Raw genomic sequence first — 14,615 nt, 5'->3', positions numbered from 1 at the left:
TAAGCTCCATTCCTGGAAATGATTTCTATTAATAATCTTTGCTCTCCCAGGAGCTGAGTTCACACAACACACGGGCCTACCATGAGGCATATGTGTGTAGTAGATAGGCAAATATCTGTATGTTTCCATTTGAAATGCCACATTTTGAGATTCTACACTTTACCAACCTTATGGAAAACCAATGTGTCATCATTCTGAGTGTGATAAGTATTGAGTACAATTTTAAAAAAAAACACAGTCATGTCCCTACAGCTCCAGCAGCAGGTTGTGTGCATGGGTTTTGATCTCAAATACCACTGTTCATAGAACATAAAAATTCACACTGCTGCATGTCACTCTGACATGTCACATTATTTTACATTACTCTGGCACTGATTCAGAAAGAAAATTTTCTATTATGGCATGATGAGACCAAAAAAAAACTCCATTACATATAAATAAATGATGGTTAAAAACAATGCACTGTGAATAGTTTCCAGAAGCTTGAGTGTTTCAGTGCAATCAGCTCTTGCTTCTTGGAAAAAAAACAAAAAAACAAAAAACTATCTTTTCAGTCACAATTTGCTTTCACATAGTAGAGATACAGACAAAGCTGACCAAGACTAAATTTTAGTGGTATTATTATTTCCTAGGGTATTAGAGGTTCATCCTGACAGATGCTAATGACACAGGAACCAAGAGAAGGAAGGCCCTAGACTACTTAAAAAGCAAATGGGTCTTACATAGATCCAGCTATTGGTAAGACTTATGTTTAGGGTGGTGATGGGTAAGGGCAGTGAGGACACACATACTACACAGAGAACAGATTTCACACTGTACCTTCCTCACATGGAATATGCATAAAACACTTGGTGGAAAGACATGAAGAAAGGTGTCCTGTTCCATGTCCCACGGGAATCAGCATTTAAAAAGCATACCTGAATGCCTTCAGTATTTCTTGTTCAATCTCCCAGAAAATAAACTCAGAAAATGCACAATTCCTTTTATAGTTGTAAACCAAAGCTACGGCAGCAGAAGCCTCTCTGAAGGCATACTTAAATCTAAGATGAAGCTGAGCAAATGTTTTTTGCTCTCATTGAGTCTATCCCTTCAGTTGCTCTGACCAGGTGAGCAGCAGGGCAAGGAAAACTCAAGCTACAGACTTGTCAACAGCAATGATTCTGAGGGAATTTTTAGACTTGGATAAATTTATCTAAAAATCTTTTGAGTTCCCCTCTTCCCAATTTTTAATTTAATTACAAAAGCAAACTGAAAAGCTCCTTCAGACTGACTCCTAAGCTAACTTTTGCTTATGTGAATATGGAAAAAATTAATGATTTAATATTTGTCATAAGACTTTGATTTTTAAAAAAGACTGCAAATCATTGTTCCCTGATGTGGAAGGGTGAGGATTCAGCTATTCATCTGTAGTCCTTCCTCACATTTTTAAAAAGGAGGCAAAATATTAGAGACGAAAGCAGTTTACACTGGAAGGAGGTGCAGTCCATGGGAGTGCTCTTGCTGCCACACCTTGCAGCCTGAGCAGATGCAGGGAAGGACCTAGAGCCTTACGCCCATGCAGGCCAACAAAACACCAGAAGACTCCCTGTGGGTGCCTCCCTGCATTGCCTACTCACCAGGAGAGGCTACTCCAGAAGGGCTATTCTGGGCTGCTAAAGTAAAAACACTAAAAGCAGTGACTAAAGGGCTAATGTTGAAATGTGATTATGCGCAGTCAGAACAGGTGGTACATGGGCAATTTTGGCAAACCAAAGGCAACCCACAGTACTAAACTAAAAAGATAGAATACAGACCAGTGTACAGAGAAGCACAAATTACACAGTCAACACCCCTCCTCTTCTCAGCTCTGGGAGTCCTTCACAGAGAAAAGTCAAACCCAACTTTGCCTAGGTCTGAGAGAGGAACCCCCCCTTCTTCCCCAGGAATGGAGGGATGGATGATGCGATGACCTTCCTGAGGGAGCCTGAGCCCTGCAAGATGGATCGCCAGAAGGGCTCACTATGGCTATATCCATTAAGGAAATCAATAACACACTTTTTTTTTTTAGAAAGTGGGAAGAAAAAGCAAAGACATTCACAAATACAAAAATTGTTTACAAAACAATTACCTAAAAAGTTTACTGGGGTTGGGTGGGGAATAAGAATCATGTTTTCATTTCAAATTAGTCACATGGTACTAATGGTTTATAAAAGAGAATGGCCAATTTCTGTCTTCCTCACCTCCCCCACGAACACCTTAGAGTCCTCCTATTCCTGATATTTTCCCTACCCTCACCCCAACCCACCCCATCCCATCCCCAAATTAATCTGCAACGAGCCAACCCCAAAGACACATGATTGTTGGTTGGGTTCCAATTTGACAATGAACCTAACGCTGGGGAAGAGAACAAAAGGACAAAGGAGCGGCACTGGCAAAAACCTCAAGGTGTGTGGACCCTGGATGAGACTTCTGCCACACAGCTTCTGCCACCACAGCACTGAGCTGCAGACTGAGCTCCGCTGCCAGTAAACTGAGGTAAGGAAGAACATGGCGGCTCTGCCTGGATGGCTTCCTGTGGCGGTGCAGCATGTGTGTGCTCTTGGGTGTGGGCACCACAGGACTCATTTTCTCCCAGTTGCCTTTGCCATTTTCCCTCTGGTTAGAAGATCGCTCTTTACAGAGTCTCAAAAGATCAGCCACTTGTCTTCCTCTGAGGTACAAATCCAACAGAGTCTTAATTCCAAAGATCCAGAGCCCACTGGTGTGCAGAAGTCAAAATCAAATGCTCAGAATCAAAAGGTGTGGCACACCTGCCCAGCCAGTTTATCAGCAGTTGTAAAGACAGATCAGAAAAAAACTAGCATTTAATATAAAAAGTGTTTTTCAAATGGTGTAATTTCCTATCCTCCTGTGAATGAAGATCATAACTCTTCTCGTTTCTGAGGTCCTATGGGAAAAGAGAATAATTAAAAATAAAATGGTTTATCCTCAAGTTACAAAAATACAGACTGGATTTTTTTTTCCAATACTATAACTTATTAATTATGGTCCCACCTCCCTTTTATCTCTCTTTTTAAATTTTAGGAGCTTTGGTTTGGTGTGCTTGTATTATATTTTGAAAACAAAAACAAAATTTAAAAGGCCTTTTTGTTTTTAAAAACTACCCGCATACGCCCACTCCAGCAGAACTGTTTTCACAAATAAAATATTTACTTCTGGTAAAAATGCATGTATTTTTAGTCAGGATTTTTCTTTTTTCACTTAATAACATATAAACATTTTCCTAAATAAAAGTGAAGCTCATTTACCATTCTCTATTCTTGGATGTTTAAACTGTTTTTAATAAATTTATAAATAACAAATTTTTCCATGTATATGACTTTTTCCTTATATGGACTTACTTCTTTAAGGTAAATTCTCAAGAAAGGAATTACTGAGGGAATAAACATGTTAATGGTTCCTGACAGCTGATTTATTGCCCTTTTTTTTTTTTTTTTTTTTTAAGAGAGAGGGCAAGAGAGAGTGGGAGGGAGCATGAAGAAAGGGAGAGAATCTTAAGCAGGCTCCACACCACACCCAGCAGAGCCTGACAGCCAGACTTGCTCTTATAACTTTAGCATCACGACCTGAGCCAAAATCAAGAGTCAGACACTTAGCCAACTAAGCCACCCAGGCACCCCAATTTATTGCTTTTTAACAAGGATTGTTCTAATGCACAAAGCTTCAGCAAGGCAGACCCAGAGCAGTTTCTTCACCGTCTCCCCAACAAATGGCATCATCAGTATTAATAAGCATATTTTCTCAATGGAGTATATATTAATGACAGATTCCTTTAATGTGATTATTATTTCCTCAACTCCACTTATTATTTGTGTTCTCCTCTTATTTGAACAGTATGTCTACATTCTTTACCCATGTATCTTCAGCTTTCACTAGTGAATTTCCATTATTTTTATGCTGAATATTCAATCTCTTGGCCATGATACATCATGGTATAGTCTTCAAGATAATTAGGTGAATCACTCAAGATCCATGTTCTATAATTCCTTTTTTAGAATTACTTTTGAGCTGAATATATGTTAAAAATCCAGATCTCAGCTTATTAATAGTTTTAAAAAGGTCATTTTTGTATTCTAATGATTTTTGTCAACTGTATACCATTTGAGATGTACAAAGAGTAGAGAAAACATTACATGAAGATTTAGTCCCTTCTACTCTTAGCCTAAATTAAATACAAACACTCCATTCTCCACCCCAATATGCTTCTTTGAAAAAACACTTTTTTCAAATCAGTACCTACTTTGTCTTGATCCTAAATGTGTTCATTTACTAGTGCCTGGAGAGATTTAATTTAAAAAAAAAAAAAAGGAATCTGACAAGAGATCCTCAAAATAGTATCAGGCTTGTTAGATGAAGGTAAGAACCTAGAGCCTCATATCCAAGCAGGCTACAGAAGACTCCCTGCTTGTCTTATATCACAAAACTCACAAGACTAAATAACAATAATCTCAATTAAAGCATCTTTTCTCAAAAAAAAAAAAAAAAAAGAAAGAAAGATAGAAGAAAGAAAAAAGGCAAAGCAAAGAGGACGGGAAGTGTATTAATACATACCATTTAGGACAACTAAAAAAGAAAAAGAAAAATATACACTGGTTGATGTCAAGACAGAAGGGCTGAGATTCCTTTTATTCATTATTCTATTGTTTTTGCAATAAACACAAATCAGAAACTCAAATAAGTACTTCCCTAAAACCAAAGGTTGGACCTACCTTCCCAGCCCGACTCTTGTATTGTCTTCTCCTTATAAAGCATTCCCATCTCTTTCTCCCTCTGGAAGCGGGTCTGTAGCTGCTTGATCTCCTGGTCGTAGTCCTGCCACTCTGGGACAATTCGAACAGCTGCTTCTAGCTTGGGCTCTTTGGTCATTGGATTATTACACTGTGGAAACCCAAATCGCATACTTCAACCAAGCTGAAGACACGGAACATTATACAGAATTCAAAGGTGTGCCTGTTCTTAGGTTATAAATCCCAACTGAACAAAAAGAATAACACTGAGGAATCAGATGACAGATTAGTAGAAGCAATGTGGTAGTAGGTCACATAAAGCTTCTATGAAGTTTTGGGGAGTGACAGGAAAGCAGGAAAAGAAAGTTCCTATGGTAAAATCACAAGGCACAGAGATAATCCCATAAGACAACAAGTAGTAACTTTACTGATTTTAAGTAGTGAAAACAGCCCCATTAGACACTAGGGGACTTGGCTGCCTGCTGTAAGCAGCAGAGATCCATGGATGTTAATGTAAGGCATGCTGCAGTCCCCAACCTGCACAACTACGAAGAAGACTAAATAAGACTCTATATGTTAATAATGATCTAGTTGTAAATTACACTGGACTAAATTGCAGACAAGAACCACAGACAACTTACCAAATCTATTGTTTTTGCCCTTTTCTTAGAGGCATCATCACACCACGTTTCACACCAAAGCCATTCTTGAGGGAGTGATTTAATTGGCACCTGATGGATCATGTTATTGGGCAAATCCTGTTTGGTAAAAAGAAAATAAAATACAACAATCTAAGGTTCTGGGGGAAATTTATATGAATGCACAGCAAATTAGTGATGGTAGCTACTCATTACATATCACATACCAATCACAAATTTTTAGAACTGAAAGGGTCTATTAAAAACCTTAGAGAAGATAAAATATTTATTTGTGACTTTTTTTTTAACATTTATCATCCCTTCTTTTGCAAGCGGTTTAAGCTTCCTACCTTTTTTTTGTTTGTTTTATCTGTTTTTTTTGTTTTTTTTGTTTTTTTGTTTTTTAAAGAGTTTATTTATTTATTTGACAGAGAGAAATCACAAGTAGGCAGAGAGGCAGGCAGAGAGAAGAGGAGGAGGCTCCCACTGAGCAAAGAGCCTGATGTGGGGCTCGATCCCAGGACCCTGGGATCATGACCTGAGCAAAAGGCAGAGGCTTTAACCCACTGAGCCGCCCAGGCGCCCCTGTTTTTTTGTTTTTTATTTCTTTTCAGTGTAACAGAATTCATTGTTTTTGCACCACACCCAGTGCTCCATGCAATACGTGCCCTCCTTAATACCCACCACCTGGCTCCCTCAACCTCCCACCCCCCGCCCCTTCAAAACCCTCAGGTTGTTTTTCAGAGTCCATAGTCTCTCATGGTTCACCTCCCCTTCCAACTTCTGCACAGCAAAGGAAACAGTCAACAAAACAAAGAGGCAACCCACGGAATGGGAGAAGATATTTGCAAATGACAGTACAGACAAAAGGTTGATATCCAGGATCTATAAAGAACTCCTCAAACTCAACACACACAAAACAGATAATCATATCAAAAAATGGGCAGAAGATATGAACAGACACTTCTCCAATGAAGACATACAAATGGCTATCAGACACATGAACAAATGTTCATCAACACTAGCCATCAGGGAAATTCAAATTAAAACCACATTGAGATACCACCTTACACCAGTTAGAATGGCCAAAATTAGCAAAACAGGAAACAACGTGTGTTGGAGAGGATGTGGAGAAAGGGGAACCCTCTTCCACTGTTGGTGGGAATGCAAGCTGGTGCAGCCACTTTGGAGAACAGTGTGGAGATTCCTCAAGAAATTAAAAATAGAGCTTCCCTATGACCCTGCAATTGCACTACTGGGTATTTACCCCAAAGATACAGATGTAGTGAAAAGAAAGGCCATCTATACCCCAATGATTATAGCAGCAATGGCCACGGTCGCCAAACTGTGGAAAGAACCAAGATGCCCTTCAATGGACAAATGGATAAGGAAGATGTGGTCCATATATACTATGGAGTATTGTGCCTCCATCAGAAAGGATGAATACCCAACGTTTATAGCAACATGGACAGGACTGGAAGAGATTATTTGTGATATTTTTTAAAACCACAAAGTTTAGAAGACTCAAAACATCCACCTATGACAAGCACTTGAAAAATTTTGCCTTAAAACTCACAAATAACCTGCACCTAGACTTCCCTCCATAAGGGTAATTCTAAGAAAAAAATTGCTACTGCCGCTTGAAAGTTAACTAAGCGTAGAGTGTGGTTTTTATACTTCACAGTTTTGCATAAAAGAAGCTCTGAATCCACCTTGTCAACCTGGGCTTGATCCCAAGTGGATTTAGCTCTCATGTTTTTGAGCCAACTATATGCTTTGAAGCTTTTTTTCCTCAGCAACTCTTTTGAGTTTGACACAATAAAATGTCCCACTGTCTTAAGACACAAATAACCAATATGATCCAGAAACTCTACCTCTGAGTATATGCACAAAAGAAATGAAGCAGGGACTTAAACAGATACTTGTATACCAATGTTCACAGAGGCATTATTCACAATAGTCAAAAGTTGGAAATAAGCCAAATGTCCATCAACAGATGAATGCATACACAAAATATGGTGTGTGTGTGTATATATATATATACACACACACACAATGGAATATTCTTCCATCTTAACAGGAAGGAAATTCTAATAGATGCTATGACATGGATGAAACTTGAAAACATTATACAAAGTTAAATAAGCCAGTTGCAAAAAGGAAAATTATTGTCTGATTCTGAAAGTATCTAGAATAGGCCAATTCATACAGATAGAAAATAGAATAGAGGTTGCCAGGGGCTCGGAAGAGGAAAGAAGGGAGAACTATTGTTTAATGGGTACAGAGTTTCAGTTTGGGATGATAAAAAAGTTCTGGAGATGGACAGCTGCACAACACTGTGAATGTACTTAATACCACTGAACTGTATACTTAAAAATGGTTAAAATGGCAAATTTTATGTTACATGAATTATACTTAATTATGAAGGTAAAATAAAAACACTCACAGACAAGAAAAACTGAAAAAAAAATTGTTACTAGTAAACTTATACTAAGGAAAACTAAACGATATTCTTTAGGCAGATGGTAAATGATCCTATATGGAAATCCAGAAATGCAGGAAGAATGCAAGGCCACCATATAAGCCAATCTAAATCTTATAAATAGATAATGCTTGTATTGTAGGAGAATACTTCTGGGGTTTAAAATATAGAGAAATCTAAAATACAAGGCAATAGCCATTAAGGCTGGATGAGGATAAATGGAGTCAGTGAGTTCTAAGGCCAGTATTACTCAAACCTGGTATGCAGACTACAGCAAGGAGCTTGCAAGGAATGCAGGTTCACGTACCAGACCATATACCTACTGAATCCGGCTGTGAGGATGGGACCCAAGAATTAATGGTTCAACAAATTCTCCAAGTGAATCTGGTATATATGCTAAAATTTGAGAAGCACTGGGCTAATGTTTTTGCACTCTCTCGTAGGTGGGTAAAATATACCAATTAATATTAGCCTTTGCAATTCAGAAATGCATATTATAATCTCTAAAATAATCATTTAAAAAACTATTAAAAAAAAAAGTATATAGTTTAAGGGGCACCCAGCTGGCTCAGTTGGTGGAGCATGCAACTCTTGATCCTGGGGTTGTTGAGTCTGAGCCCTATGTTGGGTGTAGAGATTATAAAATTCAAAAATCTTAAAAAAAAGAAAAAAATATATGTATAGTTTAAGCTAATCTGAAAGAAAGTTACTAAGGAGAAAAAAGAAACAGAACACATGGAATAAGCAGAAATACTAGAAAAGCCAATCTTACCAGTGAATATATTAATTATAAATGGACTAAATGTTCAAATTAAATGATTGTTATACCAAACATAAAAACCGACAGATATAAGCTATTTATAAGAAATAGAACTAAAACATAAGGATAGAGAAAAACTGAAAACAGAAGGATAAGAACAATATACCACATAACAGTAACTGAAAAGAAAACTGGAATAGATGCACTAATATTAGGTGAAGCACATTTTAAGACCCCAGGACCCCCCAAAATTATTAAAGGTTCATTTGTATGATATATATGACTTATTAGTTTTTCAGATACCTAATGATATAGTCTAAAAATACATAAAGCAAAATCTGACAAAACCAGAGATGAGGAAGATACCACAATATAGAAAAATCTTTTAAACAGAATTTTCTCTCAGTAACTAATAGAAAAACAAACAATTAAAAAAAAAAACCCGAAAACCATAATTTGACCTAATGGCCTATATCTAATATCTACAGGATATAAAACCAAATGAAATGTTTACCAAAACCAATCACATTTGGGTCAACAAACTTCATATACCTGAAGTCACACAGAAGAACTCCTCAAACCATAAAGCACCTGAGCTAGAAAATAATAACAATATATCTAGAAAATTCCCATGTATTTGGAATAGTTCCTACATAACTCATGAATCAAAGAAGAAATCACATTGGAAACTAGAAATATGCTGTACTAAATGACAAGGAAAATACTACATATAAAATGTATGGAATGCAGCCAAACCTTTGCTGAGACAGAATCTGATTATTTTCAAATGCATATACTAGAAAAGACTAAGAATTACGAACTAAACACCTATCTCAAGAAATTAGAAAAAAAAAATCAACAAATTGAAGAAAGTAAGAAGTAAGAAAAAGAACAAATTAGTGAAATAGAAAAGAAACATATTGATAGGATGAAAAACATTAAAAGATGCTTCTTTAATTCCTGGTAGGTGATAAAGGAAAAAAAGGCACAATAAGTGATGTCAGGAATTTTTAAGAGAGTTTTCAATTAGCAATAATCGTGCCTCGGATAAACCTCATTGGCTATGATACTGCCACTGCGCAAAGCTTGGGAATTTTTAAGAGAGAAAGAGAGAGAAGATACCAGTATAGATGCTATGGGACTTTAAACAGACAACTGGACTAATGAAAGCACTGTGGTTCTTCAGACACATTTTCTTTTTCTTTTTCTTTTTGATACACATTTTCTAAAACTGATTATACAGTGCACTTACAATCTGAGCATGGCATTATATGTAAGTTATATGCAGTTTTTAAAAATCAGAGGATAGTAGAGGCAACTTCATGATGCTATGTTAAGAAATTTAGAGACAGCTTAACAAAAGCACTGATAAAAGAAGTAATAAAAAATGTCAACAGACTCATAACTATTAAAGAAACTGAAATCATAATTTAAGCACAAAGAAATTAGAGGATTCACTAGTGATTCCACCAAACATTTAAGAAAGAAATAAAGCCAATCTTATAAAAACCAACTATCGGTAAATGAAAAAAAAAAAAAACAACAAACCAACCCACAACCCAACTCATTTAATTAAGCTTCAATACCAAAATCTGACAGAGATACTATACGCCAGTATCACATAACAACATAAATGCAAAATTCTTCAACAAATATTCACCCCAAAAATCCAGGACTATCTAAAAAAATAATAAATCATGATCAGTTGGATTACAGAATTCAGAAATTATACTTAGGTATAAAATTTACTATATTTACAGTTATAAAAGAGAAAAATCATATTATTTTAGCAGATGTCAAAAATTTACAAAATTTAATGCAAGAGATCTTTTAAGTAGTACATAAGGACTAAAAGGAACTTCCTTAATGTGAATAAGAGATATCTACAAAACAGCTACAACAAACATCATACTTAAGTGATGAAATGCTGAATACTTTCAGCATTTTTGAGTCAAGAATGTCCACTATTAATATTTCTATTCAACATTATGGAAGTCGCAGTAAATAGTGAAAGCAAGAAAAAAAAATTTTTTTTAATTTTTATTTGAGAGAGAGAGAGAGAGAGAACAAGAGCAAGCACAAGCAGGTAGAAGAGCAGAGGGAGAGGGAGAAGCAGACTTCCTTCTGACCAGGGAACCCAACATAGGGTTCAATCCCAAGACCCTGGGATCACGACCTGAGCCAAAGGTGGATGGTTAACTAACTGAACCACCCAAGCACTCCCCCAAAATTTTTTTAATGTAAGACTGGAAAAGAAAAAGTAAAACTGCCATTATTTGTAGATATATGCTTACATATCTAGAAAAGCAAAAGTATATACAGAGTAGCAGGGTACCTGAATACAATAATGAACAAAAATCAATTGCAATTCTAGATACCAGCAGTAAACAGAAACAAAAGCTTTTTTTTTTTAGTTTTTTTTTTTTTTTAATTTGACAGACAGAGATCACAAGTAAGCAGAGAGGCAGGCAGAAAAAGAGGAGGAAGCAGGCCCCCCCCCAAGCAGAGAGCCCGATGCGGGGCTCGATCCCAGGACCCTGGGATCATGACCTGAGCCGAAGGCAGAGGCTTTAACCCACTGAGCCACCCAGACGCCCCAGAAACAAAAGCTTTTAAAAATAACTCTTAATGAAGATGTACAAGATATCTATGAGGAAAACAATCTACATTGAGAGAAATTAAACACAACCCAAATATAAAGCCCTAGCAAGTGTTTTTTTTTTCCTCCTGAACAAGCTCATTCTAAAATGTATATGAGAAAATAAAGGAAAAAGAACACTCTAAGACATTCTTGAAGAATGAGGTGGGAGGATTTAATTTACTGAGTATCACGACTTATTATAAAACTGTAGTAACCAAGATATTTGTAGTATGGATGTGAAGACAGACAAATAGACCAATCAAAAACTAGAAGGCCCAGAAATGGATGCATACATACATGAAGACTTCTTATCTGACAAAGATGGTACTGTAGAGCAGTGCATTTCATTAAAAAAAGAACTTATATAACTGTGTATGTACATAAAAAATGAAAGTTGAACTCTATCTCAAAAACAAATTCCTACTGGAATACAGATTTGCATATGAAAGAAAAAAAACCAATAAAGCACATATTAAAAAAGTATCTTTGTGGCTTTAATAGGGGTCAAAAAGCATTAATCATAACAGAAAATACTGACCAGTCTGATTACAAAAGATACCATTAAGAGAGTTGAAGTGGGAAATTTTGCAACATATATTAACAAAGGATACACTATCAGTATAAAGAATGCACGTAAATCAAGAAAAAATCCCGTGAGAGACTATGGACTCTGAAAAACAACCTGAGGATTTTGAAGGGGCGGGAGGGCGGGAGGTTGGTGGAGCCAGGTGGTGGGTATTAAGGAGGGCATGTATTGCATGCAGCACTGGGTGTGGTGCAAAAACAATGAATACTGTTACGCTTAAAAGAAATTTAAAAAAAAATCCCAAACAATCCAAATACTTAAATAAATAAGCATATCACAAAAGAGAATACCTAAATGGGCATAAACACACTAAATGGCACTCAACTTCATTATATTAATAATGGAAATGCAAAAAATAAAGCCACAATGAGGAACAACATCAGCAAAAATGGTAGAGTAAGGAGCTCTGAAAATACACCTCTCCAAAAAAGCAGCCAAAAACATGACAAAAACAGAATCAACTTTTTTCAGAACTCTGAAAATTAACCAAAGGTTTGCAGCAACCTAAGGAGTAACTAAAAGTCAACAAAAAAATGCTTGGATGTTGATAACCGTGAATTTTGAGGCATCTGAACTTACTCTATTCCTATTCTCCCTGGTCTCCATCAGCCTCAAAAAATAAAAGCCTGCACTCCCTTACTGGCAGAAGGAGAACAGGCTGAAGATCTTTCAAGCATCATTCCCAAAGCAGAGCCATTATTTGAAGACTGTACTATATAGGCCCGTTTCTATTCAGTCTCAATTGAACTTAACCCAGTGATAAAAAGCTTCTCCTTTGCAGCATCTAAGGATTGTGTTAAGCTTTCTGAGGCTATATGAAGTGAAGCAAAGAATATACTAAACAAAATTCTTTTTTTTTTTCAACAATTTTATTTATTTACTTGTCAGAGAAAAAGAGAGCAAAAGAGCAGGGGGGTATGGCAGGCAGATGGAGGGAGAAGCACACTCCCCACTGAAGAAGGACTCTGATGGGGAGCTTGATCCCAGGACCTTGGGATCATGACCTGAGGTGAAGGCAGGTGCTTAAATGACTGAGCCACCCAGGAGTCCCAGTAAGCAAAATTCTTAAGAGGAGAAACAAAAGAATGAGATATCCATAGGAGGCTTTGAAAAGAAAAGATATATTCCTGGGAAAAGAGAAGGCCATGCACATGTATAAGGCTCTGAGCATGCTTAGTGGTGTGTGCATAAGGAAGAAAAACCTAATAAAGCCATAAGCTCTCATCTCCAGTTGATCTACGGCTCTATGCAACAAAGAAGATAGAGTTGTAATCTGCCTGGCTGACTGTTGAAAATGGTTCCAACATGCACCCAGAGGCCATGGGCAAAGAATGGAAGTCTTAGTGGTTCTGAATACTTAAGGAAATTTCCGTCCACTTTTCGCTGACCACTAAGCTAATCAGGCAGATCAAAAATGTAGACTTCACAGAACTGATTTAAGAAGTTCAAAGACGGGACGCCTGGGTGGCTCAGTTGGTTGGACGACTGCCTTCGGCTCGGGTCGTGATCCCGGAGTCCCGGGATCGAGTCCCGCATCGGGCTCCCAGCTCCATGGGGAGTCTGCTTCTCCCTCTGACCTTCTCCTCGCTCATGCTCTCTCTCACTGTCTCTCTCTCAAATAAATAAATAAAATCTTTAAAAAAAAAAAAAAAAAAAAGAAGTTCAAAGACATGGGCAGAAGGCATGAACAGATACTTCTCCAAAGAAGACATACAAGTGGCTAACAGACACATGAAAAAATGTTCATCATCATTAGCCATCAGGGAAATTCAAAACCACATTGAGATACCACCTTACACCAGTTAGAATGGCCAAAATTAACAAGATAGTAAAACAACAAGTGCTGGAGAGGATGTGGAGAAAGGGCAACCCTCTTACACTGTTGATGGGAATGCAAGTTGGTGCAGCCACTTTGGAAAACAGTGTGACGATTCCTTAAGAAATGAAAAATAGAGCTACCCTATGACTCTGCAATTGCACTACTGGGTATTTACTTCAACGATACAGATGTAGTGAAAAGTAGAGACATCTGTACCCCAATGTTCATAGCAGAAATGGCCACAGTCACCAAACTGTGGAAAGAGCCAAGATGCCCTTCAAAAGACGAATGGGTAAAGAAAATATGGTCCATATATACAATGGAGTATTACGCCTCCATCAGAAAAGATGAATACCCAACTTTTGTATCAGCATGGATGGGACTGGAGGAGATTATGATGAGTGAAATAAGCCAAGCAGAGTCAATTATCATATGGTTTCACTTACTTGTGGAGCATAAGGAATAACACGGAGGACATTGGGAGCTGGAGAAGGGAAGTGAGTTGGGGGAAATTGGAGGGGGAGACCAACCATGAGAGACTGTGGACTCTGAAAAACAAACTGAAGGTTTTGGAGGGGAGGGAGATGGGGGTGAACCTGGTGGTGGGTATTGAGGAGGTCACGTATTGCATGGAGCACTGGGTGTAGTGCATAAACGATGAATTTTGGAACACTGAAAAAAAATTAAATTAAATTAAAAAAAAAAAAGTTCAAAAACAAACAACTACTACTGCAATAAGCAGCAACAATAAACCCTGGGGAGGGGAGAAAGTCTGATATCCAGAATTGCCACACTATATTACTTGAAATTTCAATTTTCAACAAAAATGAAGAGACATACAAAATACCAAATATACAAAATCCATACACAGGGGTAAAAAGTAATCAATAGAAACTATACTTTTGGAGGCCTAGACATTGGAT

The 14,615-nt window shown here is 37.2% G+C and overlaps 1 protein-coding gene and 1 pseudogene across 2 annotated transcripts in view; both read right to left on the bottom strand.

The window, feature by feature from the left end:
• Positions 1-1,212: 1,212 nt before the first annotated feature.
• The window catches only part of UGGT1 (UDP-glucose glycoprotein glucosyltransferase 1), a 121,755-nt gene continuing 108,352 nt past the window's right edge, over positions 1,213-14,615 (bottom strand). For both annotated transcript variants that reach the window (XM_047722755.1, XM_047722756.1), the window contains 3 exons: positions 5,408-5,524; positions 4,749-4,917; positions 1,213-2,926 (listed from right to left, as the gene is read on the bottom strand). In XM_047722755.1, coding sequence (XP_047578711.1) covers positions 2,901-2,926; positions 4,749-4,917; positions 5,408-5,524 — 312 coding nt within the window. In that variant the 3' untranslated portion in view covers positions 1,213-2,900. The remainder of the gene's footprint in view (positions 2,927-4,748; positions 4,918-5,407; positions 5,525-14,615) is intronic.
• On the bottom strand, positions 9,563-9,733 carry LOC125096510 (uncharacterized; annotated as a pseudogene).

The sequence above is a fragment of the Lutra lutra genome, chromosome 3, assembly GCF_902655055.1.
Source record: "Lutra lutra chromosome 3, mLutLut1.2, whole genome shotgun sequence".
Lineage (NCBI taxonomy): Eukaryota > Metazoa > Chordata > Mammalia > Carnivora > Mustelidae > Lutra > Lutra lutra.
The sequence above is the reverse complement of the archived record's forward strand: the minus strand, read 5'-3'. Positions and strand labels throughout refer to the sequence as shown.